General features: G+C 34.3%; 1 protein-coding gene across 1 annotated transcript in view; it reads left to right on the top strand.

Annotated features, from left to right (window-relative positions):
- The window catches only part of LOC107100037 (transmembrane protein 132C-like), a 212967-nt gene that overhangs the window by 186231 nt on the left and 10662 nt on the right, over nt 1–16074 (top strand). The window contains exons 6-8 of the mRNA XM_015398385.1: nt 1987–2130; nt 9072–9280; nt 14504–14804. Coding sequence (XP_015253871.1) covers nt 1987–2130; nt 9072–9280; nt 14504–14804 — 654 coding nt within the window. The remainder of the gene's footprint in view (nt 1–1986; nt 2131–9071; nt 9281–14503; nt 14805–16074) is intronic.

Genomic DNA, 16074 nt, shown 5'->3' with positions numbered 1-16074 from the left:
CTACTGGACCTCCTGACGCCGTCCCCCGTAGGATTTTGCATGTAAATCAGATGCTTTGACTCCCAAAACGCGTTCTGATCTGAAGGCACCATAAACATTTTGAATCCTGTCCAACAAACTAGGCCAGTGCATAGGAATAAACTAATAAAACATGTTCATGTTTTTTCTTTCTTTACCACTCATTTCATGAAAATGTTTTAAATGTGTTAGTTCTTTTTTCTGGTTTATAAATAGATTCAGGCCAAGCATTTAGTGAACAGATGTTTTTAAATTAGTGAATAAAACAGCTGACCATACTGTTTTTCTTTTAGGTTGTGCTTGTGAGACTAGTACTGTCAGCAAGCTCTCCACAACATGCTGTTGCCATTTTTCACACTTCTTATTCTCAATCGATTGGTGGGAAGAAAAATAATCTTTACTTGGTGGCGAAGACCTTTAAGCGGGGAGTAAACACACCCTTTTTGCTTTATGCCATCTCTGTGAAAATAAACATTACCACTGACAACTACCTGCCATTTTCTCAGAGACTTGAGCATGTTTCAAAGGGGCTCTTCACATGAAGGGTCTCAGATAGTGACTATTGTCTATAATTGCAGAAGATGGGACCTTCAAATACGTAGCATTTAAGGGATGTCTTTGAATTTAAGGGCAAAGTCCTGTGGCTAGAACTTCCAGCTTTTTCCACATTGTCTAGTCTTTGACTTTATATACTGGACAAAAAATTCTCTTTTAGTCAAGTGCATCTTTTTCCTTAAACTTGAGTGCATTTTTTTTTTCTCCAGTTTTCAAAATCTTTAAACATTATATTGAAAGGTTTGGAGGGAAATGGCAGTGAAATGTGTTTTATTCTGACATTAGGTATATTGATTATACCAAAATAAGTAATTGAAAAAGCCATACTTGCAATTTTGAATGTAGAATGTTGGCTGCAAACTGAATTCTCGCAATATTTGTGAGTTTAAACAAATAAGAAGCCATTAAATGCTGCTTCAGCTTAAATTGTTTGAGTCCAAACAAAAACGCACAGTATTATGATTTAAGGCATGACATAAAGCAAGAGCTGACAAGCCCAAAGACAAATATAATAGACGCTGCTATCTCTGTTTTGTTACACATTATCAGACTGGCTTTCTAGGTTACTTTGAGTATTTACTGCATCTGAAAATTGAAAAAGTATGTAAAACATATATTCTAATTTTAAAGTTTAATAACAGTGATAATAGAAGCTGCTTTAGTGAGCTGATGCTGGTGAAATTTTACAACAGAAAACCAGCTTGGCTAACACCATGTAACCTGCTGATAACGCTTATTTTATTAATGTTATCTTTAACAATAAATTGCTATTTAACTCACGATTCAAAGACTAAAGTGAAAGACTAAAGTAAACACCATCCAGTTTAGTGATAGATAGTGATAGATTTAAAAAAAAGATTTTAAGCTTCCTTTTTCACCTTTATTGAGCTATAGATTTTAAGCATTATTCTGTTTATGGAGTAACTATTTGAGTCTTGAACATTAGCTGACTGATTATTTACATTTATACTTTTTACTTGCTAACTATAGTTTTTAAATAGTGTTGCCTTAATTTATACAGTGTATCCAAAAAGCTGCATCTGTTTTGACTTTGGTACTTTCTCTAGAATATCAGAAAATAAGCTTTTAACCACAGAAATAACAATACCAGGATTATGTAACACTTTTCTATACTGTTTGTGTTTGTGTGAATGTTGTCAAACAGGGGACTAATTCTTATATAATAGGTTAACTTGAAGAGAAAAAGTATACATGTATGTAATGCAAGTTGACATGAAAGTGCGCTGAAATAAAAAAAAAATCATGAGTTTTTTTTCTGCTTGTCACTTCTATTATTCTGTGGCTTGAATAGCCACCCTCTTAGGGTCTACACAGCCTGATTTATTTAGCTAAAACCGGCTTATGGAAACATGTCTAATGCGTAACAATGTTTCCTGTTGTGTTTCTCTCCAGGACACTGAAATCCTGAACACGGCTATCCTCAATGGGCGAACAGTTGCTGTTCCTGTTAAGGTGGTTACCGTGGGAACAGATGGAGCCGTTTCAGATGTTACAGAATCAGTGGAGTGCAAATCAACAGATGAACAGGTTATCAAGGTTAGTGGGTTGTAATGTTCCAGGTTTAACCGTTACACTGTTAGTAGAGTTTCTTAAGGCTATCCTAAGAACACTTTTTTGGAATCATTAGAAAAGATTTGCCCAAGTTTTACCCAATTTGACAGATGTAGTATTTTAACTCATACACAATGATTGCGAAAAAAAAAAACAACACACACGGAAATAACATATTTCAAAAAGTGGCTCGTTGTTGTACTGCTTTTTTTTGTAAAGGTGACAAGTTTTTAAATGACAGACGGAAAAGAACTGGCGTCCAAAACAGCAAAGACCTGATTGTAGCACCATCACTGTTTTTTGATTATATACAGAATTTGAACTGGAAGGTAAAAAACAGTATTGCATAATTACAGACTATACTGTAGACTATAATATTCTTGTCTTTTTTTAACTTCAGCCCAGAAACTTGAAAGAAAATGCAGCTGTAGCTTAACTTAAAAACGAATAATGAAAAAAAATGTATAATTCGTTCTTTATTATATATCACATTTTTCCGATGCTTTTATTGTTGAATGAGTTGTCTCAGCACATTGGTATCAGCTGACAGCAGCTTTTAATTAATTAGTCCAGTTTAAAGATGTTTTAAATAATATTTATATTTTCAAACAGCTTGCTTGACAAAACATAATGTTTTTTTTCTAGCATCCATATTCACTGACATGAAGCCACCATGTAAATTCAAATAACCTTAAATATAGAACTATACCTCTGTGTTTGTTTCTGGCTTACAATGCACTCGAAAGCACTATCTCCACAAGGACCAGTAGGCAAATAAGAGACTTAGCATAACGTGAAAAAGTCTAATGTTATCTGACATCATAGTTAACTATTTTCCTTTACTTCCATGTACTTGTACAGGTAAATGTGACTACTGTGAATAGTTGCATGTTTCAGTCTTTGCTTAGTCTGATGAATGAATGAATGAATGAATGGCTAATCAAGCTCTAAAAGAGTCATATTTTTCAGCTTAATTTTTTAAAACATAGTTATAATTTTAGTACATCTTCAAAAACATTTGAAGAAGATATACATTCTAATGAGTTATTTTTACTTTGTACTGTATATTTACTAGTACCGTATAAGATTGTTCAAGTTGTATGTTATGTCAACCTCTGAGGTAATCTTTAAAAACAATGCAGCTTGTAAAATACACTTAATGTGAATGTGTTTTAAAAACTACTTTTTATAGTGTATGCTGGCATTTCTTGGGGGATCTTGCATAATTTTTTAAAAACCCAATCTGCCTTTTCACACTGTCGCACATATAGGTTTATAACATTAAACTGAGAAAAAAAAAATATGGCTCCTAAAAAATAGTTGCATAATTGCTGATAAAAAAAAATTTAATAATTAGCATTTTATTTCATACAACTGAGTAGAAAAGAGTCAACTAGATGCTTTTATTGGTTTTCCTGTAATCACCAACAGCTTTCAAAATATTCCTCTCAAGTACCAAACTTAATATGAGTGAAACTAAGTAAAAGTTATTAAACAGAACATTAAAATAGATCCTAATAAAAATTGTAAATAAACTAAAAATACTTTTTCTCAGTAGCAATGTGAAAGATAACTACATTGTCTGGCTTCTTAAAACAAAAATATGTACACGTAGCAATACATATGTAGTATAGATGATCAAAGAGAAGAGAAGCGACAGTGTGCATCTCTCACAGGGTTTCATTATCCGCTGAAACGGTACCACACATTGTGATGCTGACCTTGAGGGTCAGGGACTTGGTGCTCCAAGTGCTCACACATTTGTTTTTGGGAACATTAAGCAGCAGCCTATATTTAAAAAAAAAAATATCATCAAGGGATTCTAAAATTTACACACTTTTTATCCCTGAGACTAATATATTTTTCCCGACCAGAATGAATAATTTTTAGCTCACTCTTTAGATGTTTCTTTGCTCAAATTACTGGCATGTAATATAAGTCCTGTTTTATTCAGCCAAAAACAGGTCTGTGTATTATTAGTGGACTAAAGTACTTTGAAAAAGCATTGTACAGATATCTGAAATTTAAAAAAGATTAACAATAACTTTTTTTGAGTCGATCCCAGAAATGTTTTCTGATTTTTTCGTCTTTTCAAAACTACATTTCCTTGACTTACCCATTTAAGCTTTACAAATTTCCTTTTTCCTATTTTTGGAGGCACTTCTTTTAAAAGATACCAACTTATGAAAACATAAGCACATACACAAAAGAAGGTGGTTGAAGTTTACTAACATTTACACACATTTCAAAAGGACATATGCTTACATATCTACAGTTTGTCCTACCTTTGAAAGTATTGTTCATTATCATTCTTCTTTCAATTCTATTTTTAGATAGTCGATATTTATTGTAATAATCCAACAGATGTTGTTTTATAAAGCGCATTGCTTCCATGGACGTTCTAAATGCTTTTAGATACAGTTTGCAACGTAACCCAAGGAAAGGTTAAGTCAGACATCATTTTTATTTTCTTGTCATGTATTTTTTCGTTATACTAGACATAAAAGATGCTTAATCCATGAACCATAACTGCTTTGTAAATGAGGGGAAAATTCCTGAAGTAAATGAATTTTCTGCAGACGGCTAAAAAAATATTTAAGGACTTTTTTTCAGGGATTAAAAAAAACAGAGAAAAACAGTAGAGAATTGGTTGTAATTACATAAAACTTTTAGATCAAAGGTAGTATTTTTTATTTAAAATTACTAACTTCCAACCTAAAAACCTTTATAATTTAAAAACCTTACCTTTTGCTCAAACATACTTACAAAAACTGAACTAAAGTCCTGTCATGCATTTAAGCCGGTAGCAATCAGTAAATCATGAAAAATATTTATTGGCAGCTAAATTGTATTTTGCATTAACCTATTGAACTTTTTTAATCCAGTGCGGAGACTTTTGTTGTGGAGGTTCTAGAATGACGGGCTGTCTTGCTGTATAAATGCTAATGAGAATGAAAGTAGAGAAGCGTGGCTTGAAATAACTATAGACATTAGAACAAACTATTCTGTGCAGTGTCTCAAACGCATAAATTAATCTACATTAAAGACCTGAGGCTCTTTGTATATAAAAATGTCTTACCTACATTCATTTAATTTGGCTTGCTCCTGTCAGACTTTCTGTCAGACAATTGAATACAGTATACCTTGGATTTATATAAGAAAGATAACCAAGGAATATATTGATATAATCTAATTTTAAGATCTAATAGTTTCATGTCAATTATGGAGCTACTAAATTTACACTACTCAGAAAAAATGACAGATAATTAAAGTCTACATTAGCTTATTTAAATGAAAATATAAAGAGAGGATTCAACACTTTTCGTCATAGTGACAGTATTAAAAAAATAATAATAATAATTGCTGCCCACATGTTAATAACATCACTTATGGGGCTTAGTTTTCCCAAAATCAGGAAAGACCTGGTTATAAACATCTAGATTATGCTGTTTACTTCTTTTCCTTGAGCCATCTTTTCTTTAATAAAACATTTTTATGAATTTTAAAATATTCCCTTAGCTTTCACTCTGAGTAAACTGTTCTAATTGCAGAAATGCTGTTAAAAAAAAAGTGTGAGATGTGAATAATAGTGAATTTGACTGAGGGTAAAAGTCGATGAGTGGGAGACAATGAGGAAAAATTTAATGAAAGTGAGGAGGAGGAGAAGCTGAGTGACACAGAGCTGTCAGTTTTGCTCTGCAGAGAGACAGGGTGATCTTGCACCATTTGAGAGCTAAAGCTGCCAACTCACATGCAAAGACGTGGAGACGAATGACAGCTTTCCTTTGACTTGTTTGTTAGAAAGAGACGATTGTCACCACTGAGGGCTTGTGCTGAAATTAACAGTTGCGCCAATCAAGTTTTTGAGGTTTTTGGAGTTTAAAATGAAAGCGATGACACAAAAAAATTTACAAAAAAAAAAACAAAAAACATGTCAAACAATCCTTAAAGGAACATAATAAGAATGTTTTAGAAAACATTTTTGTAATATCAACATACTGCCAGTACTTCAGATGTCCTGAACATACAATTCTCTGTGTTGGAACTTCTTCTAAAAAACTTTGATAACTGATTGGACTTATGCTTCATCCAGCTGGCTATTATGCAGTTCAGAGAATTTTGTTCTCTAGTTGGATAAAACAGGTTGGTGTCTTTGCAGAGCTCCATCTGTCTAGTTGGACCAAAGTCCCTCTACTTCCCAATGTTAGGATGCTTTGCACATACACATATGCCTGATTTACAGATGCACCCAGATTCATTCTTAAAGTACTTCAGAAATTAATAATTGCTCAGTCACTCAATAAATATGCTTAAAATTACTCACTCCAGATTACAAGCAAATGTTGGTAACAGCCTTGGTAATGCACACATGCAAGAAATCTTTGTTTTCTATTTCTGGAGTCAATTAACAATATTGTTTGTTATGTGATTAGCATGCAAAGCATTTCTGATATTTTCTTTATTTATCCTTAAGTGAAATATATCACATCTACCAGTAACATATGCAGAACAAATCCCTGCACCATATTCACTATAACTAATAACTTCCCCTCGAAAAGTAATGTGAAGTAGAATTTAAACAGCATCTGAACAACAAATTTTATTCTTCCATTATTTATTTGGACTGTGCCATAGTTCTGCAGGTAAATGGTTAAACCAGTTTAATTATCCCATTTCTTTTTGTACTTCATTTTGCATAGGGACCACTGCAGTTGAGTGATCTTTCCACGAGTGTTATGCTCTATGTATACATTGCTCTCGAGAACATTGAGTTTGGAAATCTGTCTCTAACCAATACCAACAGTTTTATTTTTTATTTATTTATTTATTTTTTAACATTAAGGTTGCAGAGGACTTGAAAAGGTGTTCTGCTTTGAACAATAATGAGATGCCTTCTTTGGGATGTTTTAATATAGGCCATTATTTAGAACTCACTAGCTAATAGTGATTTTTACTGAGGGGAAGAACAATCTGTCTGTTATTTTGGGCTTTTGTGGTCTTTTTTCTAAGATTATGTATTTAAAGCCCAATCAAGTTCCCCAGTCCATGTTTCCGTAATATCAAAGAGAGGAGTCTTTGTTCCGAAAAAGTGAATGGATGCTCTTCTAAATAAATTAGGGTTAAGGAAACCAACAAATAAAAAGTTGCTCTTATTTTTGTGAGATAAGATTATGGCTTTGGTATCCCCCTTGGTTCTTACCTCACTTTAGATAATGGTTATATTTTAATATTTTACTCCTGGTGTATGAAGCCCCAAAATGTTTTGGGCAAAAACGTATTCCCAGGTTTCTTGTCAAAGAAGCCATGTAAACCTAACAGGTTATTTGTTATTTAAATCTGAAAAACTCACACAAAGAGAAAAGACAATTAGGAAAAATGTATTGATACAATTACTTTGTCTTTAGCGCTTAGACCTCAGCAGGAAGCATAGCACCTAATTTTGATAGATATGCATGAACAGGAGCAAAGAATAGGGCTGTTCCCCCCCAGGCCTGAAACTGGTGGTGGTGTGGACGTAGATGAAGTTGGTCAGTCTGTAGACTGCTGGTTAGCGAGACGTTATGCTGAGCTTTATGGGGAGATCCAGAGGACTGCGTGAGCTGATTCTAGAGGCTTACTCAGGGACCTGGAAGATGAAAGTCCAGTTTGGATAACACAGGTTGAGAGAACCTGTCCATGATGAGCAAGCATGAAGCAACAGTGGAGAGGAAAAACTCCCCGTTGGGAATAACCTCTGGCAGAACCAGGCTCAACATGGCGGTCTTCTGCCGGAGTGGTACTCAGAGACAGGGAACTCAGTAAGCGTCCGGGAGGAATTACACTGTTATGAATCTTTAGCTAGGATGGTGGAGGACGGGCTGGAGGTGGGTTGAAACAGCATCATCTGAATAAAGTCACTTCGCATCCACCGCCTGCGCACAGGAGCAGACAGGTGCGTATCGGAGGCCTTTAAGATGAACTTTGGATGCCGCTTGCTTTCGTGGAGGTGTGGTTCGAAGCTGATTGGCTGTGTTGTAAGTGGATGTTTCTTCAGTTGAACTTCCGCCTGGGCTCCATTTCTGGCCAATTTTACCAGAAAACAAAGGGAACGTTAATTTAGCTTTATGGTCTCAGCTCTAAATATACTCCCCTAAAACCTGACACAGCATATGCAGATACTATTGGCTTCTATAAATCAGGTCTTAAAAAAACATGTTCCCTACTTCAGGTCCAAAAAATATATATTTAGAAGACTAATCAAGTGATTGTCTGATTATTGTTGATAGACTAAAGCAGACTTTGATTTATATTATTTTATTATTAATTGTTTAAAAAAATAAGTTTGTTTATTATTTTCTGTCTTTGCTTTTATGTCTTGTAACAGGTTTTGGACTGACTTGCATATAGATGGCTAACCTAAATTTGCTCTGTGTTATTGTGGGCTATTACATTTAAGGCATCTGCAAATTAATCTCTTTGATTTTTTCTATATGATGAATACGTGGGTAGGACAAAAATCTAACCGCATTAAAAAAATCTTAGAAAGTAACTTAGGAAAACATCAGTGTGACTAAGACCTATACTGTAAGTGTAAATCTATAAACTAACATTTTCAGTAGCAATTAATCTGATGTAAATACTGGAGTTTGAAAAATACATAAATTGATTTAGGTTTATTCAGAAAATAACCTAAATTTGAGGCCCTGTCAAGTTTTTTCTCCCACCAAAGTCCAAAAATTAACATACAAAAAGACATAGAAAGAAAGCATTTTTTTATTCTCTTCCAATGAATAAAAATAAACTTTATTAATATGCCCAAAATGGCAAAATATTTTAAGTAGTATTCAAAAATAACTTGTTTAGAATATAGTATATTTTATTATATTATATTATATTTACTATTACTAAGCATATTTGTTTTTTTGTGGTATTTTCTCTGTCATCAGGTATCCGAGCGCTGTGATTATGTGTACGTCAATGGAAAAGAGACAAGAGGGAAGAAAAGGGTGATGCTCAACTTCACCTACAGTTTTTTGAGCGCACAGCTGGAGATGAGTGTATGGATCCCCCGCCTACCATTGTTGATAGATGTAGCTGACACTGAACTCAGTCAGATTAAGGGCTGGAGAATCCCCGTTAGTGTTGGCAGCAGGAGGTAAGACATTTTTTTTTCTTTTTTGGTGGCCACTGACCTCTCTGTTTTCTAAACACTGAAACACAAAAAAAGATAAGAAAAAGTTGTAAAGAATTGCCACACAAGAGACCTTATCTTACCTTTGTGCACATTCCCTTCTTGCACTAAAAAAGTCTAACCATTTTTTCAAAGGTACAACAGATCATATGATATAGCTATGCATTAAAATATGAGACTAAAGTAAAGTTGTTGCCAGCCAAGTGCTGTTTTTGTTTGAAGAAAATATTACACTTGGTCAAAATTGTTGGTACCCCTCGGTGGAAAAAAGAAAAAAAACACAATGCTCACTGAAAAATAACTTTGAATTTGCCAAAAGCAATTCTAAATTGAAATTCTATGATAATAAACAAGTAAAAGTTATACGTTGATTTTTTAACCCCTTCAAAATATTTATCCCAATAGAAATAAAACAATTGAAACAGGCATGGACAAAACTGATTGCACCCCTTTAAAAACCTGAAAATTATGTTACTAAAGTGACATGTTAAATCAAGGGTCGTTCACTAATTAACAATAAAATCTTTAATCAGCCAGCTCTGGTTGTAACTGTGCTGTTTGGTGACATGGTATGTACCACACTCAACATGGACCAGAGGAAGCAAAGGAAGAAGCTGTCTCAGGAAATTAGAATTAACATTATAGACTAGTATGTTAATGTTCCTTCAACATGGGTTGAACATCTTATTCATAAGATCCATGGCACTGTAGCCAACCTCCCTGAATGTAGCAGCAGGAGGAAAACTGAAGACAAACAAAGAGATAGATGGTTAATATGAATGGGAATCAAAGAGCCCAGAAAAATTCCAAAGCTATTAATCCAACCTAGACATCAGATTGCCCTATCTGTTGTTGTTTGAGCAAAACTGGACTTAATCGGAGGACACTATTTATACGTGTTGCTGTTCATGTGTTTACTGTTCATTAGTTGATTTAAGACAATTTGTGAATAAATATACAAGTTATTGTATTTCATATGGTTTTACTGTAAGTTAAAATGCATTTACATTTACGTTAACACCATATGAAATGCAATAACTTTTATATTTATTCACAAATTGTCTTAAATCAACTAATGAACAGTAAACACATGAACAGCAACACGTGCAATGGGAACAATTTGGGGAACAATTATTTCTAAAAGCCAGACTAGGATTTGCCAAACTACATGTTGACAAGCCACAAAGTTTCTGAGAGCATCTTCTATGGACAGATGAGACAAAGGGAAAGTTTTGTCAGGCACATAGGCTCTATGTTCAGAGAGCATCAAAAATCTATGTTCACAGGCTCTGTTATGTTTTGGGGCAGCTTTTTTTCATATGGCTCAGGGTGTCCTGAATCTATGCAGGGTAGAATTAAATCTCTAGACTGTCAAGGATTCCTAGAGAGAAATGGGCTGCCCAGTGTCAGAAATGTTGCAGGTCATGGGTCCTGCAACAGGATAATGACCCAAATCATACATCTGAAAACACCCAAGAATGGCTAAGAGGAAAACATTGGACTTTCTGAAATGGCATTTTATGAGCCCTGACCTAAATCCTGTTAAACATTTTTGCAAGGAGTTCAAACATGCCATCTGGTAAAGAGAGCTTTCAAATCTTAGACAAAAGGAGCAGTTTGTTTATGAGGAGTGGGCCAAATTATAGGAGTGGGACAGTTACAGGAATTATTTGTTTGCAGTGATTGCCTCAAAAGTTTGTACACCAGTAAGTACATTTGAGAATCCTACGTAAGTCTTTGATCATATTGTAAGAAAGGATATAAAAAAGTAAATTGAAATTTTTTTTCAGGAAAAGACATCAAATCAAGTCAGTGTCAAAATATACAGTGCTGTCAGAGATGGCACAAAACCCAAGAGCAACATTTTACACCCTGCAAGCCTCCCTTAGCATGTGAAATGTTAAAGTTCATAATGGGGCATAGGAGGTTTGCGAGGGAGAAAGCCACTTCTCTACTGAAAGAGCATTACGTACATTTCTTAGGTTGGAAAGGTTATTTTTGAATGAAACTTATGAAACACCTTAAATATATTAAGGATGTTTTACTGTAAAGCAGATATTGAAGATGGCCAAATGCGACTTGACTTCTGATAGAAAATGTCAAGTGAAGGGAATGTGTTAAGATTGAATTTGATGTACATAAAACATAGAGGTAAACTGGGTGAAAACACTTTTTTAGTTGATGAATTCTGTTCCAACCTGTATCTTCTGAGATGTCTGCAAAGTCACACTCCAGATCCCAACCAGAGATCAAGAGAGCTGTATATGAAGGTTTTTTAGGCAATATAATGAAGAAAAACAGTTTTGTAAAGGGGAGCCGGCTTAATGAGAGATTTACATTTACACAGCGCAAGAATTTCAAGCTGTTGCTGCAAAAGGAGTGTATTCATGCTTCTGGATTATAAAATGTATTTTCTTTTTTCCCATTTATTCTTTTTTTGTCTTTGATAAATAACAACATCGTTATTGGTTGAGTTTTAAGAGATTGCAAGTTAGATTCAAATGCTTTTTAAAGTCTGTAAGGATAAATATGATAGACCAAAGGTAACCATTTTGGTAATGCAGTCTTTTCTCATTGATTGCCTTTTAAGCAAGCTAAGCATATTTTATACCATCTGAACAAAACCTAAATACCACCAAACCTACAGCATTGTTTTAATTAAACAAGAATTTCAATGACATCTCTAGATGAAAACATTCAAAGACATAGTTAAATTTTTCAGGCCTAACAGTTACGGTACATAAAGGACCGAATTTGTGAGTCATGTACAGAGTTTTATTAAGAGAATGCATTTTTAATTTGCAGAATATTTAGATAGTAGTTAAAAAAAAGAGACTAAAAACAAAAGTGCCAACTTGTTGTCTGTGTGCATGTTTAACCAAGCAAAGAAAAAGCTCACCCAGTACCCCATAAGATAAACAGGCCCCCTAATTATAGTCTGATTCCTTGGCTGACTTGTCTGTCACTGCTAAAAACAGACCTTGACCCCCATGTTTCTGCTGCAAGCCACTAATGTCACCTCTGAGTTGACTGCTGTCCCCTTAACTCATGTGAAGGAAGGAAAGGGGGAGGGTGTATGGTAAAGACAGGTTAGGAAGTAAGCCAAGCCACTGGGCCACAACATGTTAACCTGTCAGCACGTTTTCTGCCTGACAAGCCATGCCCCATTAAACCTAATGGAAACTGTCACGGTCATTCTCCCTGGCCACCTGACCAGCATGGAAGCAAGTAAAGCCTCAAGCATTGAGATTTAAAGGTCTAGGATAGAAACTAAAAAAAAAGGAGAAAATAGAAAATTAAGCAAATTATGGGAGGAAGCTGAGAGTCATGCTACAAAAGTGAGAAACCAATGACATTGACAGTGATGAAAACAATACACGAGATTTTCATCACAGATAGAGTTGGATGTTAGAAGACCAGAAGACAAGTGTGGGAAATCTACATTTTTGTAAAGTAATTGACCCCTTAAAGACTTCTAACTTTTTTTTTTTTTTTTTTGTAACAGTTAAATGTTTCACACCATCGAAGACATTTTAGTGTTCGATAAAGATAGGAAATTTTCATTCTCAAACAACCTGGTCATGTGTGACAAGTATTACTTCCTAAAAAAGGGTTTAAGGTCATGAAACACCATATTAATTAGATTTAGGTCCAGATTTTGACCAAACTCCACCACAATCACATATAATTCTCTAAACCATTTAGAGGTGGCCTTGTTGGTGATTAATAAGAATGTTTGACCTCAGAAACAGATGGCCAAACATTCCTCCTCATGATTCGATGCGTGTAGAAAACAGAATTCACTTAGTTGTTCTTTAACCTCCTAGATCAATCATCCAACTGCTTTTGGAGTAATTTTTGAGGGTTAGTCCTCCTAAAATGGTTTAGAACTCCTCTGTGTTTTGTCTGATGATAATGGCTCATACTCTAGATTACTGGAATCCATTAACATCAGAAATGGCTTAGTAATGACTTTGCCTCCTCTTTCCTGGCTGAAAATTGTCAATGACTTATTTTCTCATCTGTGTTTTTTTTTTTTTTATACATGCTGAGGCACTATGAATGCTTTAGAGACCTTTAAGCCTACTTTACGTTGTCAGAAAACTGATATTTAATTGATTTTCTTGAATCTACAGCTCAGTCAGTAATCCAGTCTGTTCAGTTAAAGATTGATCAGGGTTAATTACAATAAATAATTAAACAAGTGGTGTAATTGATTTTTCACATTGATGAGTGTATATTGGCTTTGATCACTTGCTAATTTAATAAATAAAATTACCATGCCTTTACTAGTATGTTATTCTTATATAATCTTTTTGCTGCTGTAAACACCAAAATATCCCCATTGTGGGACAGTAAAGAGATTTTTTATTCTATTTTAAATAATGTATTATGCACTCTTAACTATTTCTAAAATTCTAATCTTTTTGTTTGTCTAAAACACTTATAACAAAGCATATCCAGCATATTCATCCACATATAAATATTCACAGCAGTTTATTTGCCTGGCTTGTTGTCAACATCTCTAACATAATACAATATGCTTAACTACACAAATTTAAGGCCATGTGCAGCATTTCTTTTTCCAATCTTAAATCCTTTCCTACCTGGGGCAACCTAATGAGTATTTCTTATTGCGATGAGAGATAATTTGATCTACTTTAGAATAAATATGTACTTTTGTGCAGAAGATCATCTGCAGGTTTAAAAACATTTTCAGGAGAGTAATTTTCATTTATAAAGAAACACATTTCCTGAGATGGCTGCATCTGCAAAGGATTTGCCGAGGGCCAAATAAATAGCAAACATTCTGAGAAATATCAGTTGCCCTTTTAAATAAAATGAGAAAGCCAGCATGGCAGCAGTTTTCCTCTGCGAGTTGATTTTAATAGACTTTTTTCTTCTTTTTTTTTTTTACTCTGGCTGAGTGGCTTTTGGAAAGCCAGACAGCAAGGAAAAAAAAGAAAAAAACAAGATATTGAAGCTCACAGTAAAACTGTTAGACATGGTCAGCTTTAATTCCAAAAATATATTTTCAGCTTCTCTTACCATTGTAATCCTGTCCTCTCTTCTGCGCCTTTGCTTTGAAACCACAATCAGTTTTAGATATTTTATTGGTCTCTAATCCTCATCAGTTTTACTCTTTCACTAATAAATTAAGTCGACTTTCTTTATTTTTCCATATAGATATGAGAGAGTCACTGATGACAACAATGGTGCCTATGGACAAGAAGAAAATTCCTGTGTACCCCAGTACCAGAGCACATCTCTGCATGTCCTCACACAGTTTGTTAGCGATGCAGGGGAGTTTAGAGGAGCCATGGAGGACGGCGGTCCAGGTCAGCAGAACTTCCTGTTGGGTACAGACTGGCATGTGGATGTTACACTGCTGGTCAAGGAATCTCTTAGGGTGCAGGACCCGAAGATCGCAGAGCTCCTGGAGGGTCAAGTGCTAATTGGACTGAGTACTGGAACCACTAATCTACAGGTAATATGAGCAGTAGTTTCCCAGGCTAGTACTGTAGTTGTTATTGGTCATATCGCTTGTATGACAATACATGATCTAAGGTAAATAAGATAAAGATCATATTTTAGTAATACTGTTGGAAGAACAAAAATCCTTTTTTTGTGCTTTCACAAAAAAGCATTTTCAACAATTTTTTCAGCAAACTTTGTCAGTCCAAGTCTGGAGGACCTGCCAAAGGGAGTAATAATCAGTAACTGACACTGGAGCTATGTCATAGAGATTCTTTTGTTGCAAAAACAAGCTTCTGATTTGTGGCAATTTAAGATAAAGGGATCAAACAAAATTTTAGCAGGTCATCGTTACAAATTTAAATTAATACATACTCTGGATGAAACATTTCTCACATTTTTGTCTATATCTTACTCACTTCTTATGTGCTAGAAATGCCATTCTTGTGGCAAACGCAACATACATTTTTATGATTAGCATTTTTTTTTATTCATACCAACCAAGTTTAATTTGCATGGATTATGTATTAATAATGTATATAGTTCTTTTTCAACCATTTTTTAAAATAGTTTCAGTTCATATTGTTCATCTTATTGCTTTTTCCCCTTTTTTAAATAACATCCTACATGGATTCAGACAGATACTACAAGTTTCCTCGATTTAATTTGAATGTGATTGCACGGCAGCTGTTGGTTAGATATGAGTAAACTTTACAAATCTTTTTCTCTGTTGGACACTCAACATATTGCCACACTAACAATTCATGGATGCTTCTTTAGGCCTTTATTATGTGTTGCCTCTACAAACATAACCATGCAGCTCTAAATTATTAGGGGATGTTCACATTGCAAGACTGCCTGCCATGAAATTACAAAAAAAAGCCATTCAAATATTATTGAATAGTACAGGCATTTAGTTTTACAAAAAAATTAATATTTCATTAGTAGAAATAAAATGAATTCAATAACTGTTTTAATGCAGGTAAGTATTGTTTTGTTGAATGAAATTAAAACATGCAAAAGTCTTGAAGCACAATTAACATTTCACATTGTTGTCTGTTGATTGTCTCTCTGATTTTTGCAATGTTGTGCTCTGTCTACTGTATACAATCAGTGTTGTTTGTTTTTTCTATTTCCTTCAAGGAGGAGCTTAGTAATGCTCTGTGTTTCTTTAGATTAATGTGTTCTATATATTTACCAGCAAATAGTAATGTTCCTCTTTAACAAATTTTTTTTATTCTCATAACTATTTAGAAGGTTTTCATCACAAACAAAGCAGTAAC

Source organism: Cyprinodon variegatus, unplaced genomic scaffold (assembly GCF_000732505.1).
Source record: "Cyprinodon variegatus isolate N-32 unplaced genomic scaffold, C_variegatus-1.0 Scaffold29, whole genome shotgun sequence".
In the NCBI taxonomy this organism is placed as follows: Eukaryota; Metazoa; Chordata; class Actinopteri; order Cyprinodontiformes; family Cyprinodontidae; genus Cyprinodon; species Cyprinodon variegatus.
This window is presented reverse-complemented; position numbering and strand designations above follow the sequence as displayed.